This window comes from Plasmodium coatneyi, chromosome 14, assembly GCF_001680005.1.
Source record: "Plasmodium coatneyi strain Hackeri chromosome 14, complete sequence".
NCBI classification, from domain to species: Eukaryota; Apicomplexa; class Aconoidasida; order Haemosporida; family Plasmodiidae; genus Plasmodium; species Plasmodium coatneyi.
In genome coordinates, this window is record NC_033569.1 from 14859 (window position 1) to 37360 (window position 22502).

Sequence of the window (22502 nt, forward strand, 5' to 3'; positions counted from 1 at the left end):
CTCCTGCCGCTACTGCCTCCGAAGAAGGAGTCTTTTATTAAGGAAAATGCAGAAGTGTACTGAAGTGCGATGGTGGAAATTTGTATATATGTAGTGTACACTTTATTTATGTGTGTGTATTTTTTGTATTATAAAAGGAAATATTGGTAAATATTATTATTTAAACTTCTACGTATAGTGGTCGTAATTATTTTAAATTACAATTGTCCATTACAATTACAATTGTAATTATAAGTGTAATTATAATTTTAATTGTAATTATAATGGACAATTGTAATTACACTTTGTAATGGACAATTGTAATTATAATTAATACTTTAAATTATAATTGTTCATTATAGTTGTAATTAAAATTGTAATGGTAATTGTTGTATTACTCACTTTATATAGAAAGAAAAGAACTGTTGGTATTCCTATCGCAGCAAGTCCACCAGCAGCAGGGGCGATGCTGCTGGCAGCACTACCACTATCAGCATCACTAAAAGAGCCACTACTACTAGCTTGATTTGGATTGGGGTTTGGTTTAGGTTTTGGTACTTCTTGACACTCCAATTTCTGCAGTTCCTCCTTCTTACAGTAATCTCCAGCTGTTACCTCGTTCTGCTGCCCCGCCGCACGAAGCGGGTCACAATACTTACCACTCTTAGGTGACAGGCTATCCTCCTTACAATCTGCTTCTATAGCAGAACATGCTGTTTTAATGGCCTCTAAGTGATCATGATATGTTGTATCACAAGCCTTTGTACCAACACCACCACCACTAACACCATTCCCTAACTGTGTTGTTATAGTTAGATAGTCCTTGGAGTAGTCGAAATGTATTTTTACTTGAGGAAAAAATTCTTTGTCGCTAATATTGTCGTATATAATTTTACACATCTCCTTCCCTCCAACAGTAGTAGTAGAAGAAGAAGAAACTTGGTTCAATTTCTCATAGATTGTTTTCATAACACTTAAAGGTGATTCTTCAGTGTCACTTAATTTGTTCTTTAATAGATCCCATAACCAAAAATAGAAATATTGACAAAGCCCACTAGAGGATGCATACGATCCTGTCATCTGTGAGGATGCCTCACACCACGCTTTTAAAATTTTTTCGGCTTCGTTTTTAATATTTTGGTGGGAATTTAATGCGCTGTTCAGTTGAGAAGCTGCATCTCCTACATTAACACCATAGGTACCACAATTGCCGTAGCGGTGGTCAAATGCAGCATATGCTTTTTTTGAGGGTAATCTATTTAAATCATCCGCCTACAAAAATGGAATTGAGCAGGAGGAAGAAGAACATATATAAATAAATATTTTTATGTGTACTTCTTACATCTCCCATTACATTACACACACGAAGAAGGAATTATATGCGTATAACATATACATATATCTATTTTGAATAAGAACTGACCGTCAGATCTGCCTTTTTCCCTGCTGCTGGTTCCATGTTTCATGTATACTTTTGTACACATAACACGCATATGCTTAAACGAGTTGTTTCTATATTTATACAGAATAAATATGTAAGCATTATGGATATTCCTGATTAATTATAAATTAGTATTAAATTCTTAATGCTCCCAGCAATATACACTGTTTAATTATGAAATGATGATAATACATTACATATATATATACTAAATCATAACACATATATTATTAATGGAAAAATATGAAAAGGTTGTACTGAAATAAGAACATAAGGTTAGGGGGGTCGGAATTCGGGTTGTGTGTGTAAAACTTTTATGCACATTCCTTATCCATGCATTTATTTTATACTATTGCATAATATATTTTGTTATTCATAACATTATATTACTATTTACATTCCTTCATTATTGTGTATATAAGAATTAAATTCTTTATAACAGAAATCCCTACTCACACATTTTTAATTCATGCTTCTCTGGCCACTTAAAGTGATAATTAAAAATTCTTAACATACATATTATACAATTTATACATAAGGAGCATCCTATTTACCCTTTCCTTTTACCGTATGTGCACATTTTCGTATACTAACATAGTGCAATAAACCTTTTTCTGATTATGATCGTCCCTCAATAATAATTCCACCTTTTTCATTCTTCCCCTCCATGCGTGCACTACAAGCTTACTTATTCTTTAAATATACATTACACTATTTCAGCTTCCCCCAATTTCTTATCCTTGTATTATATTCCACATCTTTATGCTATTCCTTTTTTTCTTTCTTCCTTCCGTTTCGGTGACTATACTATGAATAATTCATTAATATGTGGAACGTTGTGTACATTATGTTATTTGAACTCCCTTTTTTTTCTTAAGGGCATACTATATTCTACATATGAGTACATACTTCCCTTTGTTAGTTCCCTTTTTTCCCTTTTCCCATAGGATTAGGAAGTTCAGAAGGGTTAGGATGGTTTGGGGTTCTGGGGGGAACTCCTTTTTTTTATGTGTATACTATGTTAGGGGAAAAATATATATATATATATATATTGTTATTATTATATATGAATGATGATGATCATCATCATTACTGCCATTTGTGTAGTCATTTGTTATGGAATGCATGATAATGACGATAATGATGATAACTCACAATTTGGAAGGAAGAAAATAATGAATGAGTAATTTAATATATTGTGTTATATTTGTGTGTGCGTATAGCAAATATGATTACCAATAGTACTGCATAACAATATATATCAGAAGTTTATTAAGGAATATCTTATAAGAGAATAAGCTGAATACGCTATAGTCGCGCCCCCCCCAACATCTTCAAAGAACAGCGTTCCTTTCTACATATTTTTCCCCTGTTAGCCTTCATTTTATGCTGTGTTGGTGACCTATTCACCAGGTGTATACACCTTTTTCTTTATACACTCCCTATATATAAGAAATTTTGGAGTTTATTCCTTAGTACGGCGAGCATAGAACACGTCCACTTCATGCTACTGCACTCCTCTTAATTATGCCGAATACCTAACCACACTTATATCAAACATGATGGTTACCAAAATACGTTCCTATGCGTTGTGAATACAGAGAAAAACCGCTTTTTTTAACTGAACTCAAATAAAAAGGACATCACACATATGTAGACTTCCCTTAGACTTCCCTCCATAGACCCTTCCTTTCCTTCCTCCTCCTTAGATCTTCATTTCATTCCTTAGACACCTTTTTCCTTAGATCGTCTCTTCCTCCATAGACGCATTCCTTCGTCCTTAGATCCTCCTTCTTTCCTTCCTTTCCCCCTTAGACCCCCTATCCTCTTTCGAAAGTGGAATGTGCTGGGCTTGGCATACAACCAAAGAATGTAACATACTCCTTCCCCCTCCCCCATCTGCCAGCTTGGCATTTCCACTCCCGTTGTCATTAGTTCTATGGACGTTTCATATTTTAACTTCTTCCCTTTTTTTTTTTTTTTTGCACTTTTGGGGGTGGGGTCGTATGATAAGGTTAGGGGGGGAGAGAGGCATCCAACGGGGGAAATCCCAAAGGGGAGGACCCTAAAGGGGGAGACTACAAAGGGGAGCTACAAATAGGGAAAGCCACCCCAATGGGGTTGACCCCACCGTCGGGGTATCATCCCAGGTGAGGAATGTATAGACAAACCTCAGTACAACGATCTTTATAGTCCTGCACTATTTATATAGGGCACACAAAGGCCCCTTAGCTTCTGTACTATGTGTATAGAGGGTGTGTACATAGGCCTATAAGCGGCGTGCCCTATATACTACAGCACAGAGAACTGTCCAAATACAAACTACGAATTTTTTGCATGCTTGTGTTGTTCAAGTTAAATGTACATATATAATTCTACGATTCATGTGGATTAGGTGGATCATGTGGATTAGGTGGATCATGTGGATCATGCGTTCAGCATAGTTCTAAGAACGCCAAGTGTTCGATACACTTGCGCACAGGGGTAATACTGCAGAGAAGAGTTCCATGGCAGGGCTTAACGTTATCTCACAATTTTGGGGCCGCTCTGTCATGCCCTTAATAAGAATCATGGCGAGTAGCCTATGTATGAACAAGTTCAGGTCAATATTCTAATACATAATTCTAATGAAAGATGTAAATGGAACACACATCAGTAACGATTAGCGTGGATATATACATCACGCTTATAATTCATAGTAGGTGTCATGGAGATTGTGGATGCTAATACTTTGGTAACAATGGTGGTGTGTTTTTGAGGAATGTGTGCGAAAAGGAAGAGAAAACATATGTGAGTGTGTATGATAAAAGAATTGTATATTTGAGATCATATATTACAAAATGTTTGAAAAGTAAGACCATTGTGGATGTTTATTTTGGCGTTACTCTTTGAGAAGTGTGTCAAATGGAAATGAAAATGTGTGTGATAATGGAATTGTATATTTAGATCATTTATTACAAAGTGTTTGAAAAAAGCATAGCGGTGTGTGGTGTTATACTTCACACGTTATATTATGCTTATATTAAGAAAAGATAAGCATCCTCAGAGAAAACCGCATTTTTGAACATTCCTTGTATTTGTCAAATTTAATAAATCTTTTTTTTTGTAAACGTGTTACCAAGAGGTCAATTTTTAATTTTCCCCCCTTTTTTTAGAGAATATCTATATGATGTAATATTCATACTATTACATGAATGTGTAGACCTTTAATGCATGATTAAATGACAAAGATATAATTTTCCGTTTAATTTTTGATTCTTGAAAAATTTATTAGACCACGCGTTTCCCTTTTTTTTTAAGTTTATGCATATGTTATCAATTTTGCATATCGGAACCATGTTTTTCTGTGACATTACAACAATTGAACATAATATTCGTTTAATTTATTACCACCCGCTTTCCTTTTTAAATGGATTTTTTCCTCTTTTGAATATTTCCCATTTTCACGCGAAAGTGAATGCTGAAGTGTCCCAAAATAAATAAAACCCCGCAAAAAGCACATCTTAAAAAAAAATAAATGTGCTATAATCGGAAGGATTATAATTTATAATCCACATAGTAAAAAGTTAAAAAGGAAGCATAAAAAAAAAAAAAAGTAATACACAATAAAATGATCAACACTAATCAACATTAAAAAATATAATAATAAAAAAAAAAAAAATAATGGTGAACGAATCAGTGGGGGGATGTGTGTAGGATTTCGCATTTTAGTGGTGTATGTGTAGGATTTCGCATCTTAGGGTGTGTGTGTAGGATTTCGCATTTTAGAGGGTGTGTTTGTAGGATTTTGCATGTTAGGGGTGTGTGTATGTAGGATTTCGCATTTTAGGGGTGTTTGCGTAGGATTTCGCAATTTAGGGTGTGTGTATGTAGGACGATTTCGAATTTTAGGGGGTGTATGTGTAGGATTTCGCATTTAAGGGAAGTGTGTATGTGTACGATTTCGCATTTTAAGGTAATAGGTTCCGACATTCAGGTGTGGAATTCTACAATCAATGCATAGGACAAAGGGGAAAGGAATGTGAATGGAATGTGAAAAGGAAAAAGGAAAAAGGAAAAAGAGGAAAAAAGAAAAATAAAGGAAAAAAAAGGAAAAAAAAGGACGCAGGAGGGAAGAAAGGAAGGAAGAAGAAAAAAAAAGTAATATTAGAAGAAATGAAGGAAAAAAGGAAAAAAAAGAGGAAGAGGGAAAAAAAAATTTTAACATATGCTTATTCATAATTATCATAAGGAAGGGGGGAGCAAAATCCTTTTTTTACAGATTTACTTTGTCCTAATGTATAAAGAAGTTTTGAAAATGAACTTTATTATAGGAAGGTAATATACACGCACCATATAGGAAACATGGTAAACGGGCAGGTAATACAGTACATTCTTTGCCCTTATTAAAGAATCACACATAATAGTGTATACGTAGCATATTCTATGTACACATCATATTGTATGTATACGTAATATGTTGTGTATACGCTGTTGTGGGAAGTGTACGGGGATATATTTTATACTACAATAATTATTTCTTATATAATTTTGTAGGATGTGATGGAAGATTTACCTTCAAATAAGACATACTACAGTAAATTCAGGAATGGCGAGGGAGCCTGTACTTGCGGTGAGGGGGGAAGGAAGAACGTAGTACCTGAATTAAAGCGGAATTCCGAAATTAGCTATTGTGCTGATACAATTGTAAGTGGTGCCTGCTGCCTGTCCACCCAGAATAGTCTTCTCGGTGATGCTGATCAGAAGTGCCACTTCCTCTACTTTTGGATAGGGGACATACTATTGAATCAATGTAACGTTAAATCATTCAAAGATGCTATTGAGGCGGTATTCGATAAAATCAAAATGTGGACAGAACTAAGGTGTACCACGTATAATTACAATAATAACATTGATAGCGACCTTTTCAAAAAGAGGAAAGCCGTATTCGATTACTTTTTGGACTACGGAGACATAAAAGCACTCTTATTAAAAGATGAATCCTCGTGTGCTGCTACATATGGCGACTATTTAGAGCAAATTAGTTCAATATATGAGGATGTAAAACAAGATTGTAATGGACCAAACAGCAATGATCCATACTGCACCTACATTCAGGCAGTGTTCGAGGGTGATAATTATGATCCAAAGAAGTTAAAATCAAAGTGTTCATCAACACTTGCACCTGAAAGTGGTATAATGGTGCAATCTGGCGCCTCCACACTACAAATCCAGGCAGATTCTGGGCGTACTAGTCAACCTGCTCCTGCTGCTACGGGGAGTGGTAATCACACTACTACTGCTGTAACGGGTACATTGGCCACGTTAAGCTTACCAACAATTGCCTTCTTTCTTTATAAGGTAAATAAGGAAAAATTTAGAATACATATAAGATATATAATTCATGGACACTTTTTATATATAAGCAGACAAATATAGAATAAATTATATTGTGCACTGTATATATATATATAATTAGCATATGCACATATATACCATATTATTGAATTATATACGTATACTCTTATAAAAAAAAAAAATAAATAAATGCATAGAATAATTTATGTTATATGTATGTGTATGTGCCATATGTGCATTTTGTGCATTTGTCACGTGCTCCTATAACCGTTTTCCTATTTTCACTTCCTTCACACCTCTTTCCTTTTTTCCTACCCTTTCTTTCTTCTTTTTTCCATTCTTAGTATACCAATTTATTTTCTACCTTACGTAACACCTTTATGGGAAGTGGACGCAGAAAGGGAACAACAGTGGGACGGAACATAGATTTCCTAACAGAAAATGATTCCACAACAGGAGATTCCACATTATATTCCACAGAGAACTCAGTTACGGCTTCTACAGATGTATCTACTATATATAATGAGCCACTTAGAAGAGGAGGAAAAAACAATAATGGTAGAAGAGAAGGAGGAAATGAAAACAGGAAAAACATTAGTTATCAACGTATTTGATTTAACATCGTATGTAACAACACATTGAATGTAACGCATTGGAATGTGTAATGTTTTTCCTCCCCTGAAGGGAAGGGAAGCATAAATAACACCTCTCACAGTTTATCGGCAGTGTAAGAAGCAGAATTACTTTTCACTTTTTTTGGACAATTTTTTTTTTTTTTTTTGTGCAATTTTTTTTTTTTGCAATTTTCTATGTGACAAATTTATATATTAGGGCAATTCTTTTTTTTTTTTTTTGGTGCAATTTTTTCTGTGTGACAAAATTTATATTAGGGCATTCTTTTTTTTTTTGACAAATTTTTTTAAAAGAAGCGCGCATATGTGATGTACTGGGCTAGAAATTGACTTTTTGCGCAAAAAAAAAAGCAGTAAGCCAAGCTCCTCTTTTTTTTTTTTTTGGTTGTGCTTCCCCCCCCCCTTTTTATTTTGTGCTTCGCTTTTATTGTGTGTGTACTTTTTCCATTTTCTTTTTTTTTTTTTTAAATTTTAGAATGGTGGACGTATATTTTTTTCTCTTTTTCTTTCTTTTTTTTTTTTTTTTAATATTATGAATTAATTCAGTTCAATTCAATTTAATTTTTTTCTTTCCTTCTTTTTTGCACTATTGGTGAGACATTTGCGGAACCTTTCGGAACCCGCACAACGGTTTAGCACTTTTTCACATGGTCCATAATTAAAACTTAAAGGAGAAGGAAAAAATGTTTAAAAAACGAAAAAAATTATGAAGTCAAAATTTTATAACAAAAAAAATTTTAATGAACACATTTTGGATCCTTCAGTACAAAAAAAAAATTATCCCAACACATCCGTGAACTGAGGGAATTTTTTTTTCCTTAATTCATATTAATTACACATGAACGTAAACACTTCTATACAATACAGAAAAAAAAAAATTCGAAAAAATAGGAAGTAGTACAAATATTGTAGCATATTAAGAATATTGCTTAATACAAAAAAGGTCAAATATTCTTATTACATTTTATTTCTATTTATATGCCCTTGTAACGATTATGTCAAAGTGTGTTTTGTAATAAATGATCTAAATACAAATGCTTATCACATCGTGTTTTCTTCCATTTCACATTCCTCAAACAACAATAATGCCAAGGAATTAGCATCCACAATTTTGTGGCTACAAATTGTTTCTTCCTAAGGAAAGTGTTCTTTAGGAAGATGTTCCAAAGGAATCAGAGTTAGATGAACCCGTAATTAGAGAGGGACCATCTTGTACATTATTACCTGTGTTTCCTTCTCGCATGAATTCTTCCACGATGATTTGAAGAAAATCGCCTTTGTTCGTTAATTCCAACTTTTGGTTTTTGTTTTGGTACTCGTCTAATGATTCCAAGTGAATATCAATAATAGTCTTGCGATTGACATGTTCTTTTTGCTGCATTTCTGTACTATGTGTAGGGTGGTGGCCTTTTCCTTCTCTCATCATGATATATTCATAAGGTGCGTAGGATATCGTTAGATCTGCTCCGTCCCTGTGCTCCTCTAAAGGAAGACCGGGTATTTGTGTCATACGTTTGTAACGCTTTTTTTGTGGGCCGAACAATCCGAAATACTGCAACCAAAAAAAAAGGAAAGTAATGTAATTTATAGTACGTATGGTCACCATGATCATAATAGTCATTATAACATAAGTACAAAGTACCAATCAGACAGATAAATTGTGTGCTTTTTCCTTACTTCGGCGAGAAGATAACCAATGACGACCGTTCCAATAGCAACAGGGATGAATGGAATATATGGGGTAAGGAGATCAGAAGGGTCCATCACGCCTTCCTTCCCTGCCTTCCTTACGTTCCTTCCAACTCCCGCAGGTTCCGGTGAGTACGATGTTCTGCCTATTAGTGCTGGTGCCTGCGGTAATGATGCTGGTTGTGTTAGTACTGGTGATGGTAACCTTGTTGCTGCTAATGAGCCTGGTTCCTCACTTGCCGCGGGGGCAGTTCCTGCTCCAGGAACAGCTGGACTACTAACAGTATCACCAGCATTATTCTCACCAGAAGTACTGGAAGAAATTCCTGAACTTAAACTTGAACTTGAAATGGATGTTACAGGAGTCTGGGTATCCGTTACTGTGCCCAGAGGTTGGGTACTTGGCGGGTTACCTACTGGAACAGGGGTAAGGTCAGGGGACATAGGTGTGGAAATTGCGGTGACAATAGAAGCGTATGCCATGCCATGTTCACGGTAATCAACAGCGTCAGTACCTCTATGGGGAGTTTCCTCCTCATCCTCAATGCTTTCTGAATTTTTCCCGAACGCTCCTTCAATTTCATTCAAATTTGCAACCTACGAATATGTACACCATACATATATGTTCATTCATTATATTGTGCATATACGTTTCATCTATTTCTTATAATAATGGAGGCATTATATTCCAATTTTCTGCATAATGTGCTATCTATATGTTCATGTAAATTGCACTACACTTACTCCCAATGTTTTTGCAATCGTATCTTCCAAATCTTCTTGTTGTTCTCCTTCTAACTGTGGTACTTGTTGGAACCATGTACTAGTCCATCCGGGTGAAGAAGGTTCTAGCGGCGTAGGCGCTCCTTCCGTATGTCTTCGCGTCTCCTCCTTCCTACATCCCTTTCTTCCTCCTCCTTCACTTCCTTCTTCATTTACTTCACTTCCTTTATTTATTAATTGCATAATTTCGTCCTTCTTTTCCATACTGAACTTAATATATTTTAACATCTGCATTCCGCTTATCTGCATATGATCCAATTTTCCATATTTACATTCCTTATAACACTTCTCTTCTGTATCAGAATTCTTGTTTAGATTGTTCATTGCTTTAAATGCATTTTCTATAACATGTCCATCTGCACAGTGAGCACGTAGATACTGATATAACCACACATTCATCAATGTACAACGTATGTACTCCACTATTTCTCGCCCAATGCTCCTTCTTTTTCTACATGGACCTTTATTCTTTTCCTTTATTTTTAGCAGATTCTTCAAAATAAACTCACATACTTCTAACTCTTCCGATGACATTCCTTTCCCTGGTTCTTTATTCATTTTTTTGCACCCTCCTTCACCTATTCCATCACTATCTTCTTCCATCATTCCATTTAACAACTTACTAATCATTTGTACTATCATCCCAGCTAATCTTGACTATAAAAGTTAAGAATAGTACATTCATATATATGGTTCCCCTATATGATATGTATTCGTTGTTATTAGAATAATATGGTTTGAGAGAGTGATGCATCCATACTCTCTACAGAACTTATAGTATATTAGTATACCTCCTTCATTTTTCTGTTATGCTCATTAGACTTATTCTTCCTTAGCCATTCTTCCTTCATATCTTCAAAATCACTCCTCGGCGGATCCATCTTTACCACTATCTACATACTTAATTATTTATCAGTTAAAGAGTAGCCCCCCACATAATATCATATACTATGCACACTTTCTACTTCCATGTTATCATTTTATGACTGAGGCTTCCAAAAATATGGAATTCCTCATTCTTGCTCCCTTCTTCCTTTTATCCATGTTTAAAAATCATCATTGTACATATATTTTATACATTCCTTTCGTTACATTACGCATTCTGTATGCAGTATACACCTACACCTGTTGGGAACAACCTTTTCTATAGAAAGTGCTTTCATATGAACTTGCCTCAGTATTATATAAAAATGTAATTCACAAAAAAAACGTTGCTTCTCAGTATAAGTTGTTCACCCGGAAAAAATTAACCCATATGGCAGTAGCTAATTATGAGCACAAAATATTTTCACCGAAAAGTTCTAATAAGCACAAAATTTTCCTTCACATAATTGCTATGTACAGAATGTCAACAACATATTGCCAAACAAATAAATTATAAAAACAGAAAAAAAAATGTTCACGCACCGACAGGAAATAATTGACACTGAACAATGCATGCATTCTAATGTTGTTCAACTGGATCCTATGCACAATCGTTAGTGTATTTCCGCTCTACACCAATTTTATATTTTCGTCATTAAATAAAAAATAACCCGAATAAAAAAAAAATTATACAACATTCGGCTGCCTTATCATTCAGTATTTATCCATATATGCGGTGCAGAAGTCAATTGTTCCACAAATATTATCCTCAACAAAATTCCTCTTTTCCTTCCTTTCCCTCTCATTCTATTTCACCCTGCGTATTATGATAAAAATTGCTAAATAAATAGTTGCTGCACATAAAAACTGGAAACAAATAAAACGCAACGAACATTGTTCCTAGAAGAGATTTTTAAAATTTAAATAGAAAAAAATGCAATTGCAAAACAGAAAAGTGGTAAAAATGAAATTTTAACCAATAATAACTTTAAAAGCGAAGTCGCACTACACGGAAACTATACCATACTGCGGGGTTCCGGCTTTAGGGTTCAGCGTTTAGGCTCCCAGTTTCAGGTTTCTATGGAAGATGTTCAGGGTTTAGGGTTCAGGGTTGCGAGCTTTAAGAAAGTTTAGGGTTTAGGGTTCCTGGTTCAGGGTTGCGAGCTTTAAGAAAGTTTAGGATTCACGGTTTAGGATTTAGGGTTTAGGATTCATGGTTTAGGATTTAGGGTTCACGGTTTAGGATGAAAGGATATAGGAGTTTGTATTTCGGTTTTAGGATTGAGGGTTCAGGTTTAAGGGTTTGGGGTACTGGATTTATGGTTTACGGTTTAAGGGTTTGAGATTTATGTTTTAGGGTTTAGGGTTTTAAGGTTTATGGTTCAAGGCTTTAGGGTTCACGGTTTAGAGTTCACGGTTTAGGGTTCAAGGTTTGGGGTTTAGAGTTCAGGGTTTAGGGTTTAAGGTTCACGGTTTAGGATTCAGGGTTCAGCGTTTAGGCTCCGAGTTTCTGCTTTCTGTGCAAGATGTTGAATGTGCAGGTTTAGGATTTAGGGTTCCGGGTTTAGAGTTCGGGGTTTAGGGTTCATGGTTTATGGTTGAAATTTTAGGGTTTAGGGTTTAGGATTTAGGGTTTAGGGTTTAGGTTTTAGGGTTCAGGGGTTAGTGTTCTCTCTATAGTATTTATGTTTTAGGGTTTAGGGTTTTGTGTTGAGGGTTTAGTATTTTGGGTTCAGTTTTATTGGGTTCAGGTTCCAGAGGGATGTGTTTTTAGGGAGGATGTTCTTAAGGAAGATGTTCTTCAGGAACACGTTCCACGTTCAGGTTTCCGATTTAGGGAGGAAAGCCTTGTTCCTGAGGAAGATATTCCAAAGAAAAGTGTTCCTAAGGAAGGTGTTCCTATTGAACAGTTTCCAAGTTTAGATTCCGGGTTTAGGGAAGGAGGACTTTTTTCCTAAGGAACGAACTCTAATTTCAAATTGTGGGTTTAGGGAAGGAAGACTTTTTTCCTAGGGAAGAAGTCGCTGAGGAAGAAGTTCTTAGGGAAGATGTTCCTTGAAAACTCCTTCTTTATGCATCCAGAATTTGTCGCCAAGTTGTGGATGTTAATCTTTGGCATATTGGTGATGTTTTCGAGGAATGTGTGCGAATTTGAAGAAAGCATCTTGGACAGGGAAATATGTTTGGAAAGTTTAATATAGAACTTTTGACATAATAATTGTAGGTTTTATCACAACAAATGTTGACATAGGCGTTGTGGGTGTCATTATGACGGGTGATTTTGTTATGGTTGTTGGTGTTACGTCACGTGTATTTTTGTAGTGGGTTATGGTGTTTTCGTGCAAATACTTATTAAAAGGAAATTGACATATTTAATCTGATGACAGTTGCCATAGTAAGAATGCATAATAGAAAAGTGAAACTTATATTCTTCGTACTTACATATATGAAACTGGAACACTCACGCAAGCAATGCTCCTGGTGCCTGATATTTTTCACACAACACTTTTGCTTCTATGTTAGACGCATCCTAAATGCACCGTTCAGCGTATAATATTAACGTTACAAATTATGAGTACTACTTCTCATATATGGTTCACGTGGCACCTTCCAATTTGTCCATGCAACTTTACCTGCATGTACTATTGGACTACATAAAATGCTGTTCTTGCATTATCCATAATATGAATCATTTATTTCCCTATGTATTAAATGATCAGAATCAATATTGTATGCACATGGCTTCGTTGATCCATGTTTTTTGAGAAAACATCGTCACACACACTTTTCCTTTAAAAAATTATATTTAAGGAAAGGAACCAACTTCTCTTCTTTTTTACGCTTAGCAAAAATTCGAATAAAAAATTTCGAGACAAAAAAAAGAAAAAAAAAAGTTATACACACTGAAATTATGCTACATGGTAATCATAAGTCCATACGTTAGTAATGTATATGACTTGCAGTGGTGTATGTATAATATATGATTTAATGGGGCGGCGCCCCGTAAATATATGCTTCCCTTTCCCTAAGAATGAATGATAAATTCATCCTTAAGATTTTTTGTTTATTGAAAAAAAATATCCTATTACGTATTCACTTTCCAGGATTACGGATTAGTACTTATGGGCCACCGTATTGCGCGATCGCAGAAACAGATTAACGTATATTATTTCACAGCGTGCCAAGTAAAGCAAAGAAAAATAATTAGCAGAGGAGCATATGTCAAAATGCGGGTAAATGTACATGTGTTTATATATTCTGATGAATGAAAAAAGAAATTTATTTATTTTTTTAAAAAGAATAAAAATTGCACCTTGCCAATAATGTAAAAAATATTTTGTATTGTTCTAAAAAATGAAAAAAAAAAAAAAAAGGTGTTGCGGTCCATCCTTTTCCAAGGAATTTTGCGAATTCGTAAGGAGAGCTTCCAACGTTTACCACAAAATATAATCATATGTAGGTATACGAGTCTAGCGGGTTATGTGAAAAATGTTCCTGGACTCCTTTCTTCTAAGGGGGGCCAGTAAGTTTCCTTGGCGCACCGAGGTCCTTTTTTATTCGAAGGGAAGGTGTTGTCAAAATGTTGCAGTGGGCATATCAGTATCACACCCTAAGCAGGTATTACATGCATATGTAATAAAACGAATGTACAGTGAAGAGGGTGCTTTTTCTTCTTTTTGTCCGTGAAAAAAAAAATGCTCGTTTTAAATAATATATAGGTTTTGGGTAAAACAGAATATTCTAATTTTATAACACACGGAAATCTTGGAAGTACAGAATGAAACAATATAAGTGTAGTGCATTTTATGAAAATGAAATTGCCACACATGTATAAATTTTTATACTGCTCTGCATGTACATATTGAGGAATTATATAAGAGCATGTACCACATGAAAGGAAACAAAACAAAGGCATCTACTTCCTTAAATTTTCTTTACACGTTTGCCATTTTAGCGACCTCATGGAAAAAATATTTGGAAGAAGTGTATTAATTGAATAATTAAATTCAATATTTTGCACATTCCTGTTTTCCGCAGCTTGAACGCCTTATTCACAGGTTTTCTATTTCATAATGAAAAAATGATTCATACGTTAATAATATTCTATCATTTTGAATAGAGATAAAATATGTAGCACATCCCAAACCCAGAGTAATGTGTATATATAGCTTCCTAAACAATATTTCACACTTTCACGAAAAATATATATCAGAAGATATTTCCCATTGGAAGCGCGCTTCACAGTAGTAGCAGTGTCATTCATTATAAACAGATGCGAGCAAACCCAAAGAACCCGTTCATAAATAAACATCAATCATTATTACACACCTTGATTCTGTAGAAAAGGAATTATGAAATGGTATATAGTTCTAATACTATTTAAAAGACGCACTGAACAATATCGCACATTTCTTGGATTTCTTATGTATTGCTCAGTAAATGATTCAAAATGTTCATTCATATATATTACTCTGTACTGCTAAACACAGTACTATTCTCTAAGAAAATTCCACAGATAAAGGCATGCGCGTATAACTTCTTATAATTACATAAATATACTATTCATTCTTTCTTTTTTAAAAATTATTCTACAAAAAATTATAGATGTCAAAAAAAATACCTCCAATTTTCGCAGTTCACATATATTACTTACACAGTAAAATAGAAACCGTATAATTTTTGTTTAAAACACCCATGTGGCAGTGTTTACAGAATGAAATATATATAAGCACTGCACATAATTAATGGAAGACGTCAGACGAAATGACGTTCTCCCAAAATTAATTATTACATAATGTGCAAATTTGTAAACAATTAAATATTCATTCGTTTTATTCAACACACATAATTTCTTAAGTGTCATACGTTTTTTGTTAAACAGAAAAAGATTTTTTTTATAATTGAAAAAAAAAATATATATGAACAAATTAATTAAAATATTCAATTTATAATGATAACGACAAATTGAGATGAATCCTAAAAAACAAAGTTCACGGATAATCCCTGCGCACAAAAGGAATCATCATTGACAGGAAAACACTGAAAAGGGGGAATTTTCTAACCATATGAAGTTATTCATTTAAAAACAATCTCGGAAAAATAAAATTACTAACAAAACAGAAAAATTAGTAAAATTTAAATGCTCTGCATAGAACGTAAAAAATGGAAAGACATTTCCTCCTACTTTCCAATTACATTTGTATTTCCCCATACTAAAGCTTGTACAAGACAGGATTCATTTTCGATAACGCTGCGATACATTATTTGGTCATACTTTTACTAAAAAATTTTGTCCCTTCCTTAAATGATGAATATTTTCCTCCTGTGTTTTCTAAATAGAACAAATTAGAAACACCGTTTAGTAAGAGATCCCCTATCATAGCTTCCAACACGAACTATGTATATCAATTTTTTCCCTTTTGTACTTATGTACTGTATAAAAATTTTTCCATATTTTCTTGCAAACTATCTCCTCTTTTTTTTTTTCCCCCCTTTTAAACGTCGATCCGAATGGAGTAAATCCATTAAACGTTCAGCGTAAAACGAGCAATGTATATTTAAATCATAATTACAATTCAAAAAAAAGATATAAATTATATATATTAACATAAAATACTTAAATGTTACTACTGAATTTACGAACATCCCCTATGGTAAAAGTAAAAACCTAAAATTGTCCCACCGGAATTACAGTAGCTATGCAAATTTGACAAAAAAAAAAAAAAATGCTTTTAATGTATTACATATCGTTTTCCATAATGTTAGAGGGACCAATGATTAACTTAGCTTTTTTCCTAGAGACGAATGTACGCAACAGTACGTGTTTCAACCAAGCCTGTCTTGTATAGGCCCTTACATGGGAAATAATAGTTCGCACATGCTTCATGTTTTCTTTTTTAGAATGTAACATTTTTTTAAGGCCCCCTTCTCTTCTGTATTTAATTTATCAATTAAACTTCCTAATATAAGACCTTATTCGATTCATATATAACATCACATTTGATATATTAATATTAGTAGTCCTCATACATGTCTCAGTAAGTCACAGCAGGGGTGATATAACTATCGAAAACATATTTCAGGCACATTTTATCTATATAAGAAGCATATGTGTGTAACAATGTTGGCATTGAACTTTTCATTTGAATTATTGCTTTTAATGCACCCTTCCTAATTTTTATAAATAATCGCAAAAATACCGTTCCCCTTGTATATCTGCTGTCGTGCCACACATAATGGACAATTGTGAAATGCGTCTTCCTTACATATTTTACATTAAATCAAAACATACCCACATCCGGTGTATTCGAAGGTGTGAATAATTATTAAATTTTGAATTTAGGTGAAATTTAAATTCATATATAGTGATCATTAAAGTTTGTAATTATTAGCAATAAAACCTATTTAAAATTATATGACAGGGAAATTTTTTCGCGGACGAAGACAAAAACAAAAGCAACGTAACAAGTGCAACTTCATATCATGCAAAAGGATGAAGTAACATATTCAATATAGTTAGGGGTGGGGTGGCGCGCGCTACTTTACAAAAAAAATATATTTTTAAATTGTCCCAGATACACATATTTGCAAGCTAAAGAAAAATGATAATTTTAAGCAAATATGTGATATGTATTAAATATCACCAGAAACAATGAGAATTATAAGCTAATATTCTCATGTGTACACTTATAACACATGTAATATTAATAAACAGAAATCAAATTACAATGATTACATATTATTCTGACAAAATAAGTGCGAATAACAAATGTGAAAAATTAAAAAAAAAAAAAAAATAATAAAAATAAATAGTAAATAAAAGTTAAATATATCCTAACGTATTATATTAATGTTTTAAGCAAACAGCAAAAGTTAAGATATACATTTTACTCTTTATTTATGTATTCATTTCAGATAGAAATTTTCTATACCACTTTCTCCTCCTTTTTCCTTTTCTGGACATCTTGAATTCATTATATTTCCTCTTCAAATTTTTCATAAACTTCCTTCTATACCTGTGGAACCATTCCATCTTGCCTCTTTCATCTAGATATAAGAATAGAATAAAAATGAGGACTGCAACTGAAACAGCTATTAATGATGGGAACAAGGATTGTAATACGCCGTATAATGTACCATAGGAAGAAGCTACCGCGGCACCCTCAAATGAGGCATCAACAACGACCTCTGCCGTACTTACTGCAGTGCTCAGTGTGCATTCCGCAGCTTTAAGTACAATACTTGAAAGAATACCCAGAAGTGAACCACCGGACGACAAGGTTGAACCCGCTGCCTTCGTAGCACACTCCCCAGCTGTAGCTGCAATATTAGATACATTCTCTCGAACCAATGATGCAGTTGTTCTAATACCTAAAGCTGTAGAGTCCAGTATAGCATCTACCGGCGCTACATGAATATATCCTATTGTGAAACCTATTATTGCTCCTATAGCAAGTGTTGGTACTAATCCATAAATAGCCAATTTTCGTAAAAGTCGAGCTCTTTTTTTTTTTCTACTAGGTTCTTTTATAGGGTTCGCAAGAATACTCTCAAAAAGAATTTCTTCTTTTGTTCGGTATAACGGATCGTTGACGTCTACATCAATTACATGGGACACAGGTAATTCTTTTAATATTTCCAACTCCTTCTTTGGGGCAACATTTTTCATAATTGCTTCAATCATCCATTTTTTTTTTTTAATAACTGGTTTTCCCTTTTTCTTTCTTTTCTTTTCTAAATGTACATCTACCTTGAATTTTTTCTTCTTAGCGACCGCTTTTTCTTCTTCTTCCACATTTTTATCATCTTCTTTACTTTTAGAATCGAGGGTGTCGTCTGTGAGTTCATTTTTTTTATTCCTTTCACACATATGCGTGGTTATAATAGTAGTTTTCTTTTTTTTCTTTTTACTCGTTATTATTTCATCTTTTTGCTTTTTTCCACTCATATGTATTTCTATAGTCCATTGTTTTTTTTTAGTGATTTGCTCGATTTCTGTTTTGTCCGTTTTATTTGCCACATCGCTCTTTGTTAATTTGTCCTTTGTGATGATTTCCACGGGAACTTTTACCAGAGGGTCGCTCTTTCGTAATTTGTCGTCTTTTGGGGTGATTTCCACAGGAACTTTTACCAGAGGGTCGCTCTTTCGTAATTTGTCCTTTGTGGTGATTTCCACAGGAACTTTTACCAGAGGGTCGCTCTTTGGTAATTTGTCGTCTTTTGGGGTGATTTCCACAGGAACTTTTACCAGAGGGTCGCTCTTTGGTAATTTGTCGTCTTTTGGGGTGATTTGCACAGGAATCACTTTTTCCAAGGAATTGCCCTTTGGTGGTAATTTGTCTTTTGGGGTGATTTCCACAGGAACTTTTTCTAGCGAATCCTTCTTTGGTGTCAATTCCTTAATATCCTTCCTTACATGGATTTTTTCTATTAACTCATTTTTTTGTAATATTTCTCTTCTGTCTATAGCTGAATTTTCATCTATGGAGTCTCCATATTTTGGTAGAAAAATGGTATGACCTCTTTTCAGATTACTTGTTCCTATCAAATGGTCCTTTCTCAAGATCCTCTTTTCCAACAGGTCATTCTCTTTCACCAAATCGGCCTCCCTCAAAACCTTCTTTTTTAGCAGTTCATTCTTTTTTACCAAATCTGCTTTTTGCGACACATTTCTTTTATAGTGTGCATCTTTTTTTGTCCTGCGCCAACGATCTACCTCCAGAGATAAATTTTCTCTCCTTTTCAAATTGGTCCGTCTTACTACCAATGGATGTTCTATATGTAACGCTTCCCTTCTGGGCAAGGAGTTACGATTCTTGTTTGAATGCACATTTTGCAATAAATGATGGTCAGGGTATCGCGCATCCACATTGATTGCTGAATCAAAAGGTCGTTGTGATAAGTAATACGCATCCACGTCCGGAGGAACAGGACGAATGATGTGATAATTACTTACTTTTTTTTGTGATGTTGCGCTTTTATCTGCATTAGTGATATTATGTAATACATCCACCAGCAACACTTTTAATTCATGTAATTGCGATTCTGTGATGGGTTGGTCACTTAGCAAAATCCCTTTTAACTCTTTTAATTTCGATTCATCTATTAATTTTCTGGAGATGATGAATCTTCCAAATATATTTAATAAAGGCAAATAGGCCAATCTCTTACTAAACTTATTTTTATTTAATACACTTAAAATGTATTCGGTGTTTAATTCATTTCCTAACAAAATGTCTTCTAATTCTTTTAGCATTAATTTTCGTATAGATGGGTTGCTTAAAAAATTTTCCTTCAAGACTTTGAAAACGCTCCTTTTCTTTTTTCCTATTAGTTCCCTATCGGATAGGACCTGCTTCACTTCCTGTAATTTGGATTCTGTTATTAATTTATTATTTAGCAAAGCTTGTTCTAAATTTTTTAATTTTGCTTCAATTATTTGTGGTCTGATCAATAATGTTTCTTTTATTTCATTTAACAGGGACGGTACTCGACTCCGTTTCCCATCTCCGTTCGATACGTCTATGGACGGTAGTACTCGTGGTGTAGATGTAAGGGGTGGTGGTTGCAGTCCCTGTTGTGCCTGCTGTTGAGGTGGATATTCCATTTCTTGTGGTGGTGGGTTTGGTGTGTTCGATGGTCGTCCTTCTGATGGTGGTGCTTGCTGTTGTTGTGGTGGTGGTGTAGATGGACGTCCTTCTGATGGTGGTGCTTGTGTTGGATGCGTGTTTGGTGCTTGATGTAATTGTTGTTGTTGTAATTTTTTTCCCGTTAAGCCATTTGTTCTGACATCCTCCCTTACACTGCTCCCACTGTATAAGTGCACATTTTGCAATTTTGTAGAGTTGTCCAACAATCCATTGGGCTGAATTTTGTGGACGAGCGTACTCTGTACCGGCATGCCTTTTACAGAGTTTTGCTGATTGGCATACTCTGGGTCTGAATACCTTGGAGCAGCACACTTTGTACCATCGTTCTGTTGATTAAATTGAGTTCGCCAGTATACCTCATCCTGCGACGGCGCATATGGCGCCTGCAGGGATGCTCCACGTTTGCTGTTCAAGACATCATGATTTATTCTGTTTTCCGTACATATGGGGGAAGAAGCACTCTACAAAATGTTGGGTTAGAAAATAATGGGTAGGTTTAGTATGTGCGCAATATACCCTCCTTTTCTGTGCATAGAATAGACGAAATTATGTCTACATATATATAAAGAGGCAGAATATATATGTACACACATATACATACATATATATGTATATACGTATATATATATATGTACTTATATATATACCGATATATGTATATATGTATATATGTATGTATATATATGTAATCTTCTTTTTAGGCCTTACATTATAAGGATTTAGGACTACACATAATAATAGTGTACATAGGAATGTTCTAGGAACAAAGTGGGACATATTTTCCCCCCCTCTTCTTTGCTTTTTGGTGTATATTATGTGCGATTTTTTTCAGGTGTCATCCTTTTTAATATGTATTTACCGTTGTTCTTTTTACCTAGTAGTAGCATATTTCATAATAATATCAAATAACATGTATACACTTTCATGTTTCATATACTTCCATATTTATAAAAGAATCAAATGTTTCTTTGTGGGAAGGAGGTCAATATTTTCATGGGAGAGAGAAAACATGATTACGTGGGACCACTTCTTTTACGTGTACAATGTATATATTTTTTGGTTAACAGGTGCAAGTGATGTTCGTGCTGATTTCTATACAATATCATTTTATTGGACCGCTCATATAGGGCGTAATTTTTTTATAATATATGCAAGAGAGGTAAGAATTTCCCCTTTCCAATTATATTTTATACCTTTCGTCCTAATATACCATACACGTCGCAAAGATATATATATATATATGTACATATATTTGCAATTTTAGTTCTATAACAAAACAGAAAAAACAAAAAAAGAACAAACTAAAAAAAAGGGGAGCAGAATTCTTTTTTACTAAAAAGCCAAACTAAAAATTACGAAATAAAACAAACTAATTAGAATTATTAACATATAATGTAATATAAGCAAATAACACTTGCAAAGTTTTTTCTTGAGGGCACTGTGAATTTTTTTTTTTTTTTTTCGAACAATTATATGATATATGTCGTACTGTTGTATACTGATAAAACAGAAAAAAAAAATAAAATAAATTCAACTATTCCAGCTAACCTCCCAGTGCATGTTATTTAGAACAAGGTTTAAAAAAATAATATTGAGCATTTCAATGGGGAGAACAATTCACATGCATAGGCTAAATTTTTTATACCATACATGCACTTCTTTTTTTTTTTTCTTAACATTAAACATAATATCATATATTAAATTTTCGTATTCTTATTTTTATCTAGAAAAACATAAAAAATAAGAAGACAAAAAAAAAAAACATATCCACATATAATAGTGCTTTCTCGATATAACTTGGCCTTTAAATTTTTTCTGTTGCGCAGCATTTCTTCCAATTCTGCGTAATATATAACTCTGCTATTCACGTGAAGAAAGCGTAGATGAGAATAATAGGCGGTACATACATTTTCTTCCATATATGTAAGATGTTTTTTTTTATCTGAGATCATAAGCATTAGAGTTTCACTGCCGAAATATCAAATATTATGGAGCGCGCAGTACGTACATTATTATTATGTATATTTTATGGTACAAAAAAGTAAGTCCTAATATATTTCAGTGCCTCCCTTAAAAAAAGCCTTCTGCGTCTTCACCTGTTTTGGTTTTAAGATTATAATTAAGCTT

The 22502-nt window shown here is 34.0% G+C and overlaps 2 protein-coding genes across 2 annotated transcripts; both read right to left on the bottom strand.

Moving 5' to 3' along the window:
- Positions 1 to 309: 309 nt before the first annotated feature.
- PCOAH_00051350 (CYIR protein) lies at positions 310 to 1438 on the bottom strand (the record flags this gene model as incomplete). The annotated part of the gene is made up of 2 exons (XM_020061917.1): positions 310 to 1251; positions 1403 to 1438. 2 exons carry the CDS (start codon positions 1436 to 1438, stop codon positions 310 to 312), a joined length of 978 nt encoding a protein of 325 aa, XP_019917497.1.
- Positions 1439 to 17623: 16185 nt separating this feature from the next.
- PCOAH_00051360 (Uncharacterized protein) lies at positions 17624 to 21152 on the bottom strand (the record flags this gene model as incomplete). The annotated part of the gene is made up of 2 exons (XM_020061918.1): positions 17624 to 20836; positions 21084 to 21152. The coding sequence occupies 2 exons, from the start codon at positions 21150 to 21152 to the stop codon at positions 17624 to 17626; spliced, it is 3282 nt and encodes a 1093-aa protein (XP_019917804.1).
- Positions 21153 to 22502: the final 1350 nt, after the last annotated feature.